Below are 15,780 nucleotides of genomic sequence, written 5' to 3'. Positions count from 1 at the left end.
TCTGCTCTGTTCTTCCACTTTTATATTTTAGGAGAGAAGAATTAGATGTGAAGCATACACTGAGCTATAATCAGAAGCAACTGAAAGAACTGAGAGATAGTAAAACTGATCGACTGAAACGATTTGGCCCTCATGTTCCAGCTCTTCTTGAAGCAATAGATGATGCTCATAGACGTGGGCACTTTACCTATAAACCTGTAGGCCCCTTAGGTATTTGTCACCATTTAGTCAGGATATAATAAACATTAGAAATAAGGTTTTATTTTCAGGAGTGGGTCTATTGAATCTAATTTTAACCCTTTGCACTCGCTTGCTTTTTTCTCGAGCTGCTACCGATGCTAACCGTGTCGAGTCACACTCGACATCCGAGTGCAAAAGGTTAAAACTATTATCAAGGAGCTGTATAGTTATGTGTGGATTTTAATTGTACATATTTTAAGAAATAGTGATGAGTCACCTTAAAGTTTATAACTTTGCTTTTGTATCTTTAAAGCATAAAATAATCAAAAGAAAGAGAACTTAGGAAAATAATTAGAGTTAAATAATCTGATTTTGATTTTTCCTGAATGAATAAATAAATGAACTAACTTTAATGTAGCTGATTAGTAAGAAAATACAGTGACATCCTATCTAATAAAAGAGTAATATGCAAATTGAATGTCACTCCTACACACAAGATGGCCATCCCCATGTGGTCACAAGATGGCCGCCACAAGATGGCAAGCAGGGGAGGGCAGTTGCGGGCGATCAGGGCAGCAGGGGAGGGCAGTTGGGAGGGACCAGGCCTGCAAGGGAGGGCAGTTAGGGGTGACGGGGCCGGCAGAGGAGGGCAGTTGGGGGTGACCAGGCCTGTAGGGGAGGACAGTTGGGGGGAGACCAAGGCCTGCAGGGGAGGGCAGTTAGGGGTGACCAGGCCCACAGGGGAGGGCAATTAGGGTCAATCCGGCCAGCAGGGGAGCAGTTAGGCGTTGATCAGGCTGGCAGGGTAGTGGTTAGGGGGTGATCAGGCTGGCAGGCAGAAGCAGTTAGGGGCAATCAGACAGGCAGGCAAGCGAGCAGTTGGGAGCCAGCCGTCCTAGATTGTGAGAGGGATGTCTGACTGCCTGGGATCAAGCCTAAACGGGCAGTTGGACATCCCTCGAGGGGTCCCAGATTGGAGAGGGTGCAGGCTGGGCTAAGGGACACACACACACACACACACACACACACGCTTTCCAGTGCATGAATTTTGTGCACCGGGCCTCTAGTCAAGATATATTTGAAAGGATACTCACCACCCAAGTTTTGTGTAACCTTTATAAAATGACTTGTGTTTTTCTTAGTTTCTGTTAAGGATGGTCAAAATGTTTCTAAGTCTTCTTCCAACTGTAAAATCTGGGATTATTTAATTATCTCCATTTATACATGAGATTTTAGAAAATCAGTTGAGTTCTATGGAGTTACCTCTAATTCTGTACCTCATTACGTGAAAATGATGCTGTAAATATAAACATATTTTGCTAGTAAAGTACTGTATTATTGTATAAGTACAGTGCTATGTACTATATTAAGTATTGTAGTAATGTCCCTTTAATTAAATATGGCCCTCTATGCCAGGATCCATTTCAGTGAATGAGGCATTTTTTTCTTTTGTAAGTCTAAGTTCCAATGTTAATCAGTTTTATAGAAAAAATAATAAAGAATCTCTAAATCTTTTGATTGATTTTCAAAATACCGTTCAAAGGCTGGAATGTATAAGCATATGTAGAAAGACCACTGTTGATTTACATTCCAGTGAGACAGCTTTTTTCACAGAGTTTAGTTGGTTTCCTCCCAGTGTGATGAGTAGATACGTGGCATTTCCCATTCAGTTAAAGTAATATTTGTAATAGCTGCTTTATATGAGAATATTTTAAAACCATATGAACTATTTTAGAAAGATAGTTACATTAATATTTAAAAATAAGTATTTATGGGCCTTTAATAATTTTGTCTCACTTTTAGGAGCTTGCATTCATCTTCGGGATCCTGAACTTGCTTTGGCTATTGAATCTTGCTTAAAAGGACTTCTGCAAGCTTATTGTTGCCATAATCATTCTGATGAAAGAGTACTTCAGGCACTGATGAGAAAGTTTTATTCACCAGGGACCTCACGGCCACAGATAATTGTTTCTGAGTTTCGGAATGACATGTATGATGTACGACACAGGTAAGGCATCAGTAATTAAATACTGCTTCTGGTTTTGCTTAATCATGTGCAAGGTCACAAAGAATTAAAACATTTTTATGTTAACCATGTCTGTACTACTGATATGTAAAATTGCATCAGGCCACTTTGTTCTCTTCAGGTAGATAAACAAGAAAGATACTCTCTGCCTTGAGGTCTGTTGTGGGAGTCAGTACAGTGAAATAGATGTAGTGTGGCATAGGAATGATGCTGATGAGGGAGATGGTGCCAGACTTAGACAAATAAAAAGGGAGGCATTAAGGAAGAACTTGGGTGCTCATTGTTCATTGTGCTTCAAAGATTCCTTCAAGAGCTGTGATTGTTTTCCTTAATGACCCTAATAAACCTCTCAAGGTAAAATACCTAAACTCTCCTCTTTACTAGCTGCTGGCTGCCCACTGTATTTCTAAGTATGTACATATTCCCTAATTTATTCTTTGTCAGCTTTGATAAAATTGGACTACAAGGTATAGTTGCAGTTGAGAAAAGGGAGTAACTAAATGTTGGGAGGTAGGTTAGTGAAGAAATCAGAGGAGAGAGGAAATGATTGGTCTTCTAACTGATGCATTTGTTAATTCCCTTCTAGGCAAATAGAATTTTATGTGCAAATTGCATGGAGACATGACATCATAAATTACTCGCAAAAATAGCATTTGCATTATAGATAATAAGGAACAGATTAAGCCGAAACTGGTTTGGCTCGGTTGGTAGAGCGTCGGTCTGCGGACTGAAAGGTCCCAGGTTCGATTCCGGTCAAGGGCATGTACATTGGTTGCGGGCACATCCCCTGTAGGGGGTGTGCAGGAGGCAGCTGGTCGATGTTTCTCTCTCATCGATGTTTCTAGATGTTTCTAGCTCTCTATCCCTCTCCCTTCCTCTCTGTAAAAAATCAATAAAATATATTTTTTAAAAAAGGAACAGATTAAAAGAGATATTTAGGACAAAATCAGTAACACGTGTTACTTCAGTATAAGAGAAAGAAGAATTGAGGATGACTGCTAGGTTTTTGGCTGGAGTGACTAACTAACAGATGTGCCAACAATTGATTTAGGAAAAATATAAGAAAAAAGTGGATTTGTCAAAAGTAGTTAAGTCCTCTATTAGAATTATTGATTTTGGGGCTTTTATACTAGAAACTAGAGGCCCGGTGCACTGATTCATGCACCGTTGGGGTCCCTCAGGCCGAAACCAGCTCTCTGACATCCCCCTGAGGAGTCCCAGATTGCAAGAGGGCACAGGCCAGGCTGAGGGACCCCACCAGTGCATGATTGGGTCAGGGAGGGACTGCAGGAGGGCTCCAGGGCGTGTCCGGCCCGTCTCGCCCAGTCCCAATCGGCTGGACCCCCGCAGCAAGCTAACCTACCTGTCGGAGTGTCTGCCCCTGGTGGTCAGTGTACGTCATAGCGACTGGTCGAACGGTCAGACACTTAGCATATTAGGCTTTTATTATATAGGATAAGGATTGGGAGTTAAGAGTAAGTGTTTTCTTTGTCTGCATGGGAATTTCACCTGTTGATTTCTAGTTTGATCCCTGGTTTCTTAAACCCCATAAAAGCGAAATTTCAATTGTGCTACCAGACAACATTGCTATAGTAAAAATGACCCCTGACAGGTTAGTTGCATCTGAAGTCTGGGAAAATAGACATTCAAATTTAATTTGTGTAAATACCAGTCTCCTGATTTTTACCCTACAACCTGCTCTTCCTAGAATCTTCTCCATCTTCATTTTTCAGTTGTTTAAGCCAAAAGAAGGTTTTCAGTTATTCCTATGGAAAATAATGCAATATTTAATAACTAATAATGCAAGAATAAACTCTGTTTCACATACAACTGTAAGCCTGCTTTGGCCCTACCCTGTATATACAAAGATACTTTCTTTGTGTTAGAATTCTAGGACTAAGAAAGCACTAAGACTACCATGACCATTGGCCCCTTAGATATTCATTGCTTCTGCACCTTCTATTCTTGGTGTATCCATTCTTCAGTGCTGTTAATAGCACAAATGTTTAAAATTTTAGTTGAAAGAGTGAATGTCTCTTTAGGGAACCCAAATTATAATTCCTAAGAATATCATTTCTCTCATGTTTCCTCTGTGTTCATAATAATCTTTACTTCAATTTTTCTTGTCTCAGTAGGAATATTGTTTCACTTTTTTAATTAATTGACTTTTATATTTATGTATGATAGCATGTAAGATTTAAGAAAGGTGTAATTATTGTAACAGGCAGTAGGGCATAATGTTTAAAAATCTGGGCTCTACAAATGTTGAATCACTGTGTTGTACACCTGAGAATAATATCATATGCCAACTCTATTTTATTTTTAAAAAAGAAGAAGGAGAAGAAGAATCTGGGCTCTAGAGCTGAGCTGCCTAGTTTAAATCCTAGCCCAAGCATTTAACAAGCTTTATGACATTGAGGAACTTATTAAAATCTGAAGCTTTCTCCTCTGGAAAGAAAAAGGGCGAGAATAATATTATCTATCTCATTGTTGCTATAGGATTAGATGAGCATATAATATTCTTATAACAGTGCCTATCGCATATAAATGTTTGCTAAGTAAATAAAATAAATCTAATCAGATGTTTTCAAATGTTACCAGATATTTTTCATTATCATTACCTATCATCTACTCACCCATTAAAAAATATATATATATAGATGTTTACATATAATTAAAGTTCGATGCTAATCCTTATGTATTTTTGTCTCTTAGAGCTGCTTATCATCCTGAGTTCCCAACGGTGCTGACGGCTTTGGAAATAAATAACGCAGTTGTTGCAAATAGCCTGATTGACATGAGGGGGATAGAAACAGTGCTGCTAATCAAAGTAAGACCAGCTGCGTGCTGTGTGTGTTACTTTAAACACCTCAGGACTGAAGTAGGTTATATAATTCCTGTTCCCCTCCTACCTCCTGGAGCTACTGATGGTTCAGCATTGTACATGTACCTCGTAGGAAAGTCTAGAGACGAATATGGAGCTGGTGGTTTGGTTTTTGCCCCAGGGAACTTTATTACTTTCAGCTATTCTTTATAAAGCAATTTCACAAATGTATATATTTTTTGATGCACGATGCTATAAATTTTTTTGTTTATGCTTTCTTGATTGCCTGCGAAATTCATTTTTTACTTGCCTTTACAGATACGTGTATTATTATCATTCTACTTTTTAAACAAATACTTGACTTGATATTTTATGGATCTCTTTTCTTAAAAATTTGAGTGCTGTAAAATCAATATGTATTCTTTATCTGTAAATGTATTTTTATATACTTGTTTGATTTGATTACCATATTGTGTTTTACCTTTTGGAATAAATTTGCTGGGAAGGAATAAGGAATTTTAAAACAGAAATATGTAATCAAGACAAACACAATAGAGTCTGTTTTTCTTATTAATGGAAATGAGAAGTAATGGTATTAGTAATCCAAGTGTGTGTGTATTGCAAGTGTTGTAATTTTTGTGGGTTTAGCTCTATCATATTTTAGAAGGATATGTGAAATAAAACAATGACATTCTATTGTAAAGGTATGTGCCTGGAGAGGTTAAGCCTGATTCCCCTTTTTACTTCCTCTAGGGCTTAAATATTTCAAGATTGTTGTCTTTTACTGGAATTTGCTATTCAGATGCATCATTTCTAGGGTGTAAAAGTCATTTAGAAAGAATAAGATTTGTATGAACTGGTAAAAGTAAATATTTTCATGTGAAGGGTTACTTAAAATTTTTAATTTTAAATGGATAGCAATATTAGAATTTAAAAATAGGATATACCAGTTTGTCATAAAGCATTATTTGCTGTGCTGATTTGAAGACTTAATAGTTTTAATTCTTTGACTCTTGAAGGTTTTTTTTTAATTCTTGTGTTTAACTTTATGAAATTATTTACTTGAATGTTTAAATAAAAAATATTTGAATCTTAAAACAATGTCAGTTAACATTTTGAAATTGTGTGCATCAGAAGTGCTTTGGCACAATTTAAAAAATGTATTCCTCTATTGTTTTTAGAGTAATTCTGTAGCTCGCGCAGTTATGCAGTCCCAAAAGCCACCCAAGAATTGCAGGGAAGCTTTTACTGCTGATGGTGATCAAGTTTTTGCAGGACGTTATTATTCATCTGAATATACAAGACCTAAGTTCCTAAGCAGAGATGTGGATTCTGAAATAAGGTTGGTATCCAGTGTGGCTTTGCTATATTATTTCTACTGCTTCCTTTGGGGTTCATATTTTATTAGGTAGCACATGTTCTTTCTCCAAGTAAAAAATAATTAAAAAACACTATATGAAAATACAGAACAGAATTTGTCCTACCCTGAAAAAGGGAAGTTGTAAAATTTAGCCATTTTGTTTATGTAAATTATGTTGATTCTTTAAATTTATTTTAAATATTCAGGAAAAAATATTTAATAAAATATTGTTGTTGGTTTTATTTTTGGTTTAGGCTCTTAGTTTCAAAGTTTATTTACTTGGTAAATTTTTATTGTTTTAGCAAAATTACTATTGGTTAATAAATGTATAGATTTATATGTGATAAACATTTCTTATTAAATACTGAGGAGCCATTTTAAATTTTTGCATCTGGCCCCATTTTTACCAGAAATGCCATAATTATTCTTCTTTCCTCATTTTCATCATTCAGTTATCATTTATTCAGCTGACTTTATTTTTTTTTTAATTTTGAGGATTCTAATAAGATAGCACATTTATAATATTTATCAAATTTAAGTTGCTGTGTTATATATCAGTAACAAAGAAAAAAGCTGCTAATAAAACCATGGACTGAAGATGATCTCAGAGATGTGAAAACATGGGAAATATGCTTCTTATTGAAATACGGCACACTCTCTCTCAGGGAAGTTTCTCTTAGCTGCAAAGGTGGTTCCCTTCCACCAGGCTCTCAGCTCTGGGGACAGGTGCTGTGGTCAGGCAGGAGAAGATCATTTCTGAGGACAGTGAGTGCTGGCCACATCTTTATGGTTTGGGCATCTGCTTGCTTTATTCTCCATCCCTTTTCATTGTCCTCCTTCCATTCACTTGAACTCCTCACACATTCATAGCAATTGTCGCACTTATTCACCAACAGTGAATGATGAGCTGTCAATTTTATCTTTTCACCCCTCGATGCCTTTGTGCAGTTCTTCCCCTCCTCTCCTCTAGTTGGTCCCACTGTTCAAAACTTTACAGAATACAATTGCCATGTCTCCCTAAGTCTGATTTTCCGTGGTACCATGGACATACAGTGTCCTGTTCGTATTTTAATGTTATGGTTTATTTCCTGATTCTTTTTTTGAGTTATTCATGTCTTAATTCTATTTCTGCCTCTACCTATCACTATGCACAATGTCCACCACACAGAAATCATATCATAAATGCCTATTAATGAAATAAGTAAAACTTGACTCCAATTTAGATATTTTTTTGAAATCATTAGGATTATTGCAAATAAGCTATTAAAAATTAGCTTTTCTTTGTAAAGATCTAAAGTATTTGTAACATTCAGAAATAGTTTTAAATTATTTTTTATCCTCCTCTATCAAGTGAATTGGAGAATGAGGTTGAAAATAAGAAGGCCCAGATATTAAATTTTCAGCAACATTTGTCTGCCCTTGAAAAGGATATTAAACGCAATGAAGAATTTCTTAGAAGGTTCCAACTACGATATAAAGAATTAAAGGTAAAAAAATTTATACATCATTTTGTTTTCTCATCTTGTCACTTTTAAGCTATTTTTAAAATGTGTTTAATTAAGGAGTAGTTCTCAAACTTTTTGGCCTCACACCCCTTTACGGTCTTAAAGGAACTTTTTACATATGTGGGTTTTACCTATCAGCATTTACATTGTTAAAAATTAAAACAAAATTTATCAGTATTTATTAGTTCATGTAAAAATTATAAACTCATTGTTTGTTAACATAACATTTTTAAGAAAAATAACTTTTCCAAAAACCAAAGCTATTTACTGAGAAGATTGACATTTTTATATTTTTGTAGTAAATTTGTATTTCTGGCTTAATAAAACACAACTGAATTATCAGGTCACCTTCTGCAATCAATCTGTTGCAATAAGTACACGTCACCGAGTCATAAGCCTCCTGAGCACTTGTGAGAAAATGAAAGTAAAAATGGTGAATAATGTCTTCGTGTTTTTATGAGAATAGTTTTGACCCCATGAATCCCGGCAAGAGTTTCAGAGGCATCCAGGCAGTACTTGAATTGTACTCTGAGGACCACTGGATTAGAATAATCTTTCCACAACATGAGTCTGGATATTTCAGAATATTTTCTCTATGAATTCAACATTATCATCATTTTAAATGCAAAGATGGAGTACTTACATCTTTTTGGTGTGGGAATGGGTTACCAGTGAGGGTAATATGGCAGACTTGATACTGTAACTTACTTTGGTTCATTTAATACTAATATGTCTCTTTTATTAAATACAGAATCCTTCTGTAACACAGTAGAACATCGTGGATTAATATAGCTTTTCTTTATTTTTAATTCATTTTTATATTACTAAAATTTAAATACGTTCTTTCAGATGAAAATAAGAAAAAATATTTCTGAAATTCAGGAACTTGAGAATATAGAAGAACATCAGTCTGTAGATATTGCAACCTTGGTAAGAGTCTTTTCCTCATAGTTATAAAGGACAAAACTATCATTTAGTTTAGCAGTATCTACTCAGCTTTTTTTAAAATCCTACTTGAGGCTGCTTTTTATGATTGTCTCCATTTACAGATAAGATAGAAACTACCTCATGTGTAGCCTTCAAGTTCCTTATTGTTTTGTCTTTATAACTTGCATGAATAATAATTGATTTTGTCATCTACTACATGAAAAAACTTTATCAAAGCTTAATTGTGCTCTTAAAATCAGAGTGGCATTTTAAACCATGCTGCCTAGCATAGTATTTTTCAGAGTTAATCAGTATCAGTATTAATGGATACCTTTTAGTTACCCTTGGTCTCTCTTTGCATACTTTCTTTTTCCCAAGTTAATAGTTTTCATTTTAATTGACCACATATTTGTTATTCTATATTTTTTCAGGCAGCTGTTTATGATATTCAGCTTTAGATTCTCTGAGTTACAGTAAACAATGGATTAGATAGCTTGCAGAATCTTGTTAAAAGGAAGAAGTATTACTTAGTGTCTGTGCTGTACGTCATATTAACTGCTGAGGGATAAAGCAGGTGGAGTTCTACTCGAATGAGAGTTTGTCTTCATTTGTTATTAATAACCTGTTTCCCACATTTTATTTTTCTGCTTTAATTCCTTTTATTGATAGATTAAGTTACTTTTTTTATATATATTTTTATTGATTTCAGAGAGGAAGGGAGAGGGAGAGAGAGAAACATCAGTGATGAGATGGAATCATTGATCGGCTGCCTCCTGCACGCCTCCTACTGGGCATCTCGCCTGCAATCCCAGGCATGTGCCCTTGACCGGAATCAAACCCGGAACCCTTCAGTCCACGGGCCAATACAGTATCCACTGAGCAAACTGGCTAGGGTGATAGACTAAGTTTCTTGAAGATATGTAGTATGTCTTGTTTATTTTTGTTTACTCAGCATCTAACACATTGTCTGACACAAGGTAGATATTTATATGTACTATATTGTGAAAGAAAAGTAAGTGGGTAGAATAAAAGTTATATCTTTTGATTATGACCTCAAGCACAATATAGTTTTAACTTGTGTCCTAAATAGTATCTCTTATTATTTTGAACCTGTTTTCTTCTTCCTAATTTGCCTTTGGGAGTGTGAAAATGCCCTAGTAGTCTTTGAATTTGTCTTTTATCTGATTTGCCTATAGCCAGTAGTCTTCTCTCTTAGAATTGTTTGTACTACTTTTCTATCTGATAACAAAGTATTTTAATTAACTCTGTATGCTCTGTAAATGTAATCAGGAAGATGAAGCTCAAGAAAATAAAGTAAAAATGAAAACGGTTGAGAAAAGTATGGAACAACAAAAAGAAAATATGGAATATCTGAAAAGTCTGAAAGTAGAAGCAGAAAACAAGTATGATGCAATTAAACTGAAAGTTAACCAGCTAGCAGAGCTAGCAGATCCACTTAAGGTATGTATTATTGTTACTCTATGACAGGCGTCCTCAAACTACGGCCCGCGGCCCACATGCGGGTGTTTTTGCCGTTTTGTTTTCTTACTTCAAAATAAGATATGTGCAGTGTGCATAGGAATTTGTTAATAGGTTTTTTTTAAACTATAGTCCGGCCCTCCATCGGTCTGAGGGACAGTGAACTGGCTCCCTGTTTAAAAAGTTTGAGGACCCCTGTTCTATGATATATGTATCTTAGATTTTAACTTTGTATCTACAGTGTACTCACTAGATATTGTCCTAACATAATTTATGTTTAAATGTTTATATAATCACATAAAAATAGGATGTAAACCAAATTGTCATCCTTAGATCAATTAGAATAAAATGCTTCTGCTCATGCTTTTATGAGAATAAATTGGCAAGTTTCTGTTTGTCCCGGAAGATTATAGCTCCCCCGCCCTCTTTATTTTCTGACTTAAAGCTAGAGCCAGGGACATCTTGTCTGTCTGCGCTGTTTCTGTGCCTGCCTGTTCTGTTGTCCCATTTTCCTTCAATAACTCAAGCTAACTTGAAATAAAGTGCTACTCAGTTCCTGTTTAGTGGCATGTCCCAGTTATGTTCCAGCTTGAATTCAATGGATTTTTTTTTAACACATGCTTTTTAAAACCAAATTTAGGGAAACAAAATTATTCAACAGTTAAATTGTATAAATTTTTCCAAGTTGTTTATTAGCTTAGTTATTAATATTTTATTGTTATTTTTAGGAATAGCTCAATTATTTTCAGGACTTTTATTTATAAGACACTGAGAAGAATGAATAGTATATTTTCAGAGGAGTCGGGTATTTGAGATATCACTCTAACATATCCTTTTCTTTTTTTCAGGAAAATTAATTGCCCTCTGTGTATTAAAATGTGTTTAGATATTTTTAAAGTTTAAAATAATTTGCATGCATAAAAAATTTATTGTTATTTTGTTTATTGAAAAAATTTAAAAATTAATAAAGAGTTGAGAGAATATTACAGGAATTTAGAGGTTTTGCTACATAGAAATAGCTTCCCCCTATTTGTGGTAGATTTCTCTGTAGTTACTATCCCTGGAGCTGAGCTTTCTGTCTGCCATTATCACCTTAGATGGATCAATTGAGGTGGGCAAAGGGGGTGATTGAGGATGGAAAGAGACTTTGCTTGGGGCGATAGGTACACGATACAGTGTGCAGGTGATACTTTATTGGGTTGTTCACTTGAAACCTGTATGGTTTTGTGAACCAATGTCACCCCAATAAATTCAACAAAAAATAAAATTATGACTGAGAAAATGAGAAAAGAAAATAGGAAAATAGACTAATTAAGAAGAATATATAGTTTAAATATTAAATTATATAGTTGTGAGGAAGGAAAATGTACTAAAGGTAACACTGAGAAATACGAATAAGAGAGTAGTTGCCACAGGAAATAAGAATTAAGAAGATAAAGCCTAAGACAAAAAAGAAAACGAAATTCATTTTTAAAAGGAGAAAAAGAATAAAATAAATATGAAAATAATCAAGAATAGACAAGGTAGAATTCAGAGAAATAAATTCAGGAATTAGAGCAGTAAAATTACAACAAAGGTAAGGTTAAAATATTTTTTTTTAATGGGTGAAGGATTGAACAGAGTGACAAAATCAAAAATGATGAAATATGGTAAAACAATACAGGGAAAGAAAGCACCTAAATTATTTACCCCGGAAGACTTAAAATTAAAAACAAGAAATGATGAAGAGTAAGCTGTGTTCTGTTCTTTTAGGGACCTCTAAGCTAAAGCAACTCCTGGAATTGGGAGTCCATAAATAAGTCCAAGAGCAGAAAAATATGGGCAGAAGGCAGTAAGAATTCTTGGTCTTAGCTCTTTGCCTTGGCTGCAAATAACTGAAAGCTAGGAGGTGAGTCCTTCAGTTAACCTGCATGCAAACAGCTAGTAGCCAAGAGGTTTTCCTTCACAGTGTCACATCACATAGCTGTCAGTAACAAGCGGACCAAGAGGATTTGGCTAACAAAATAATTCCTGAGAAGCTACAGTCACTTGTTAAACATTAGCAGCTTCTAGACATAATGCTTGCTGTTAGGAGGTTTGTTCATTTTGTGACAGGGGTGGTGAGGAATAGAATACTCTGTTTAAACATGCAGTCATTGAAATCTTGGCAGAGGGAATACTTTCCTCACAAGCTTTCATGTTTTATAGTTTTTTAAAACCTCATAATGAATGTAGGTTTATATGAAACAAGAAGCAATCTTTCCAATGGTGCTGAATAAAATTCATTGTTTAGGCATCCAAGACAATAAAGCTTTTCAATGATTCTGTCCTTTCTAGCATCTCAGCCTATTTTCTAAAGGCTGTAACTTCTTGCAGGTGGAAACTCTACAGCAAGCATGTCAAACGCAAACGTTAGCATGGGCCAAATAAATGAGGCATGTGGCCCGAGGGCCGTGAGTTTGACATGCTTACTCTACAGGTTTAAGGGCTGCATCAAAGTTTCATGTTAGACCTATCCCATCCTAGGCCTTACCCCCAAACCACTTTGAATGTCCTTAATTTGCTTTTATTATCTCTAGTTCTTCATTTCACCATCAAATTAAATTAAATTAAATACTCGGTTGCTTTCCTTTTAGTTTTAAATCTCATAGTACCCAGGACCTATATTTATTAAATATACAAGGACAAATCAGACAGCCATGGTAAATGTTGAGAAAGGGATATTAACATCTGTAGTTCTTTTCCTATTATTTTACGCTTTAGGTCTTTCCCTTTCTCAGGTTGCTAGGAGGGAAGATTAACCAGCACAAATGTGTCCTTGTATGTTTTATCCCTTCTGTTCCCTAACACTGAATTGATTCCCTAAAGCAAATGGGGCCTATTTATTTTGACAGCTTCTACCAAAAATGATTAGAAAACTTAGTTCTGTTTTTAGAAGACAAGCATTCTATTTCATACACTGTTCCCATTCCTCATTGTAATCTCTCCTGCTACACACATTGCACCCAGTTTCTTTTATGCTGTTTGACATAAATGAGCAGTTTATCTTCATCCTTCATGTAACAATGATTTTTAATAGAACTTTTATAAATGCTGTATGTTATCCAACGTCTATCATGGGTGATATTTTTACTAATATGAATATGATGCAATAAATTGTATTCTTAGGTTAGAAAATAGCCCAATTCCTCCATTTTGTGAGGTAAATATTTTCCGTATTTAGATACCTCTTCCTTTTGGGAATACCTCCATATATTGTCCTGTGTGATGCTGTTATTGCTGTTCTGGTTTGTATCTGTTTCTTTTTCTGTTTATAACTAACTAGAGGCCCATTGCAGGAAGATTCCTGCAAGAACAGGGCTTCCGGCGGGCTTCCTTCCCGCCACCGCCACCTCTCCCGCCCCCCCGCGCTTTCCCTGCTGCCTCTGCCCCCTACCCCCCACCCCACGCTTTTCCTCCTGCCGCCGACCCCCACCCTCCTCACTTTCCCTCCCGCAGCCGCTGCCCCCCTTGTGCTTTCCCTCCCGCAGCCGCTGCCCCCCTTGTGCTTTCCCTCCCACCGCTGCCCAGTGTTTCCCTTCCACTGCAGCCCCGCACTTTTCTGCTGCCTGCCGCCGCTGCCACCCGCCGCCCGCCCTTTCCCTCTGGCAGCCACCTTGCTTTCTGCTTTCCCTCCCTCTTCCTTCTATGCTGTCTTCAGTCTTCACTCCTCCCTCCCTCAGCATATGCAAATTAACCGCCATCTTGTATTAATTTGCATACTTGCTCTGATTGGCTGTGGGTATAGCAAAGGTCAGTTAGCATTTTTCTCTTTTATTAGTGTAGATTCTTGAGACTGAACATGATAATCATAGTGTCAATGAGCAATGCTAGGCTCAAAAAACAAACGAACAAATTAACTAAAATACAATGTGGTGGTTCTTAAATCAGGAGCCTTTTTAAAACAGTGTTATAGAGATATAAGTGACATGCATTAAATACACATATAAGTGTATTACTTCATAAATTTTGACATGTATATACCTGTAAAACCTCACAATCAGAAAAAAGAACAATCTTTCATGCTCCAAGTTTCCTCGTGCCCCTTTATAATCTGTCCTTCCCTATGCCCTGCTCCTCATCCCCAGACAGCCATCAGTCTGCTTTCTATACTGTAGTCTGCACATTTTCTAGAATTACATGTAATGGAATCACACATTATATACTCTTGCTTTTTTGTGATCTGACCTTTTTCAGAAACTAACACACTGTCTAGCACATAATGTATACACTGTTTATAGTTTGAAAGAAAAAGTGAGTGAATGGAATACAAGTTGCTCTTTTTGATTATGGTAATCATTCATATTTTTACCTGAATCAGTAATTCATTTCTTCTTATTGCCAAGTAGCATTCCATTGAGTTTGATATACCATGATTTGTTTCATTTACTGATTGATGGACATGGGTTTTCAGGTTGGGGCTATTACAAATAAAGCCGCTCTAAACGTTTGTATATCAAACCAAAAGAACAAGCCCTCTGAGATTCTAAACTTACTTTGGTGCTTCTTAAATCAAGAGCTATTTAAAAGATTGCGATTCGGGAAATTCCAGACCTAAAATAAAATAACCAGGGGTGGAGTCTAGAAGTGTATATATTTCATAAAAACATCCAAATCAATAGATCATTGTTTGAGAAGCCACCGTAATGAATGTCTTTATGCATATATCATCCAAGCCTTTCACCAGGCTAATGTGGCTGCCCACCAAACTACGTTGTTTACCAAAATAAAGTTGAAAGCGCCATATATATGGAGACTTCATATAAGAGTTTGAATATAATAATGTGACTCCTCATTTCTATTCAGACACATCTGGTATGGACCCTAACACTTGTGTCTTGAAGCAACATAGTCCTATCCACTTTATGGAGTTGTCAGTTAGTTTTATAGCTACGCTGGTAATTTCTTAAAAAAAACAATGTTTGCTTTAGAAATTATTTTGGCTTTCTTCAAACAGGATGAATTAAACATTGCTGATTCTGAAGTAGATACCCAAAAACGAGGGAAGCGGCATTATGAAGAAAAGCAAAAAGAACACTTGAATACTTTAAATAAAAAGAAACGAGAACTGGATATGAAAGAAAAAGAACTAGAGGTTATCTATCATTTTTTGTTTTATGTTTTTGTTTACAACCTTAGTCCTAATTCCTAAAGTGCGTTTTCCTTAATATCCTGTTTTCAAACATACACAAGTTGTCCGATGAATATCGTTTCCTATAAAGTAACAGCTGTTTTGGTGAATCAAGATAGAGGGAGGCTTAGGGACTCTGAGTGTGGGGACTTAAATAGACCAGTACGAAGAGGACTTCAGGCAGGACTGCGACAGTCCGGCGTCTGAGAGGGGATGGCACTTGCTCCAAGCTAATCTAGCTCCTTCCAGGCCTAGTGTGCAGCAGCTTTATGTCAGAATATCCATCCCTGCCTCTGAGTAGTTGGGGCTGGGCTGGGCTGGGCTGGGCTG

At 36.2% G+C, this 15,780-nt stretch overlaps 1 protein-coding gene across 2 annotated transcripts in view; it reads left to right on the top strand.

Moving 5' to 3' along the window:
* Nucleotides 1-15,780, top strand: part of SMC6 (structural maintenance of chromosomes 6) — a 55,927-nt gene that overhangs the window by 25,546 nt on the left and 14,601 nt on the right. For both annotated transcript variants that reach the window (XM_054727867.1, XM_028140361.2), the window contains 8 exons: nt 32-210; nt 1,984-2,188; nt 4,922-5,036; nt 6,212-6,372; nt 7,742-7,877; nt 8,745-8,825; nt 10,113-10,283; nt 15,277-15,414. In XM_054727867.1, coding sequence (XP_054583842.1) covers nt 32-210; nt 1,984-2,188; nt 4,922-5,036; nt 6,212-6,372; nt 7,742-7,877; nt 8,745-8,825; nt 10,113-10,283; nt 15,277-15,414 — 1,186 coding nt within the window. The remainder of the gene's footprint in view (nt 1-31; nt 211-1,983; nt 2,189-4,921; nt 5,037-6,211; nt 6,373-7,741; nt 7,878-8,744; nt 8,826-10,112; nt 10,284-15,276; nt 15,415-15,780) is intronic.

This window comes from Eptesicus fuscus, chromosome 16 (assembly GCF_027574615.1).
Source record: "Eptesicus fuscus isolate TK198812 chromosome 16, DD_ASM_mEF_20220401, whole genome shotgun sequence".
Lineage (NCBI taxonomy): Eukaryota > Metazoa > Chordata > Mammalia > Chiroptera > Vespertilionidae > Eptesicus > Eptesicus fuscus.
The sequence above is the reverse complement of the archived record's forward strand: the minus strand, read 5'-3'. Positions and strand labels throughout refer to the sequence as shown.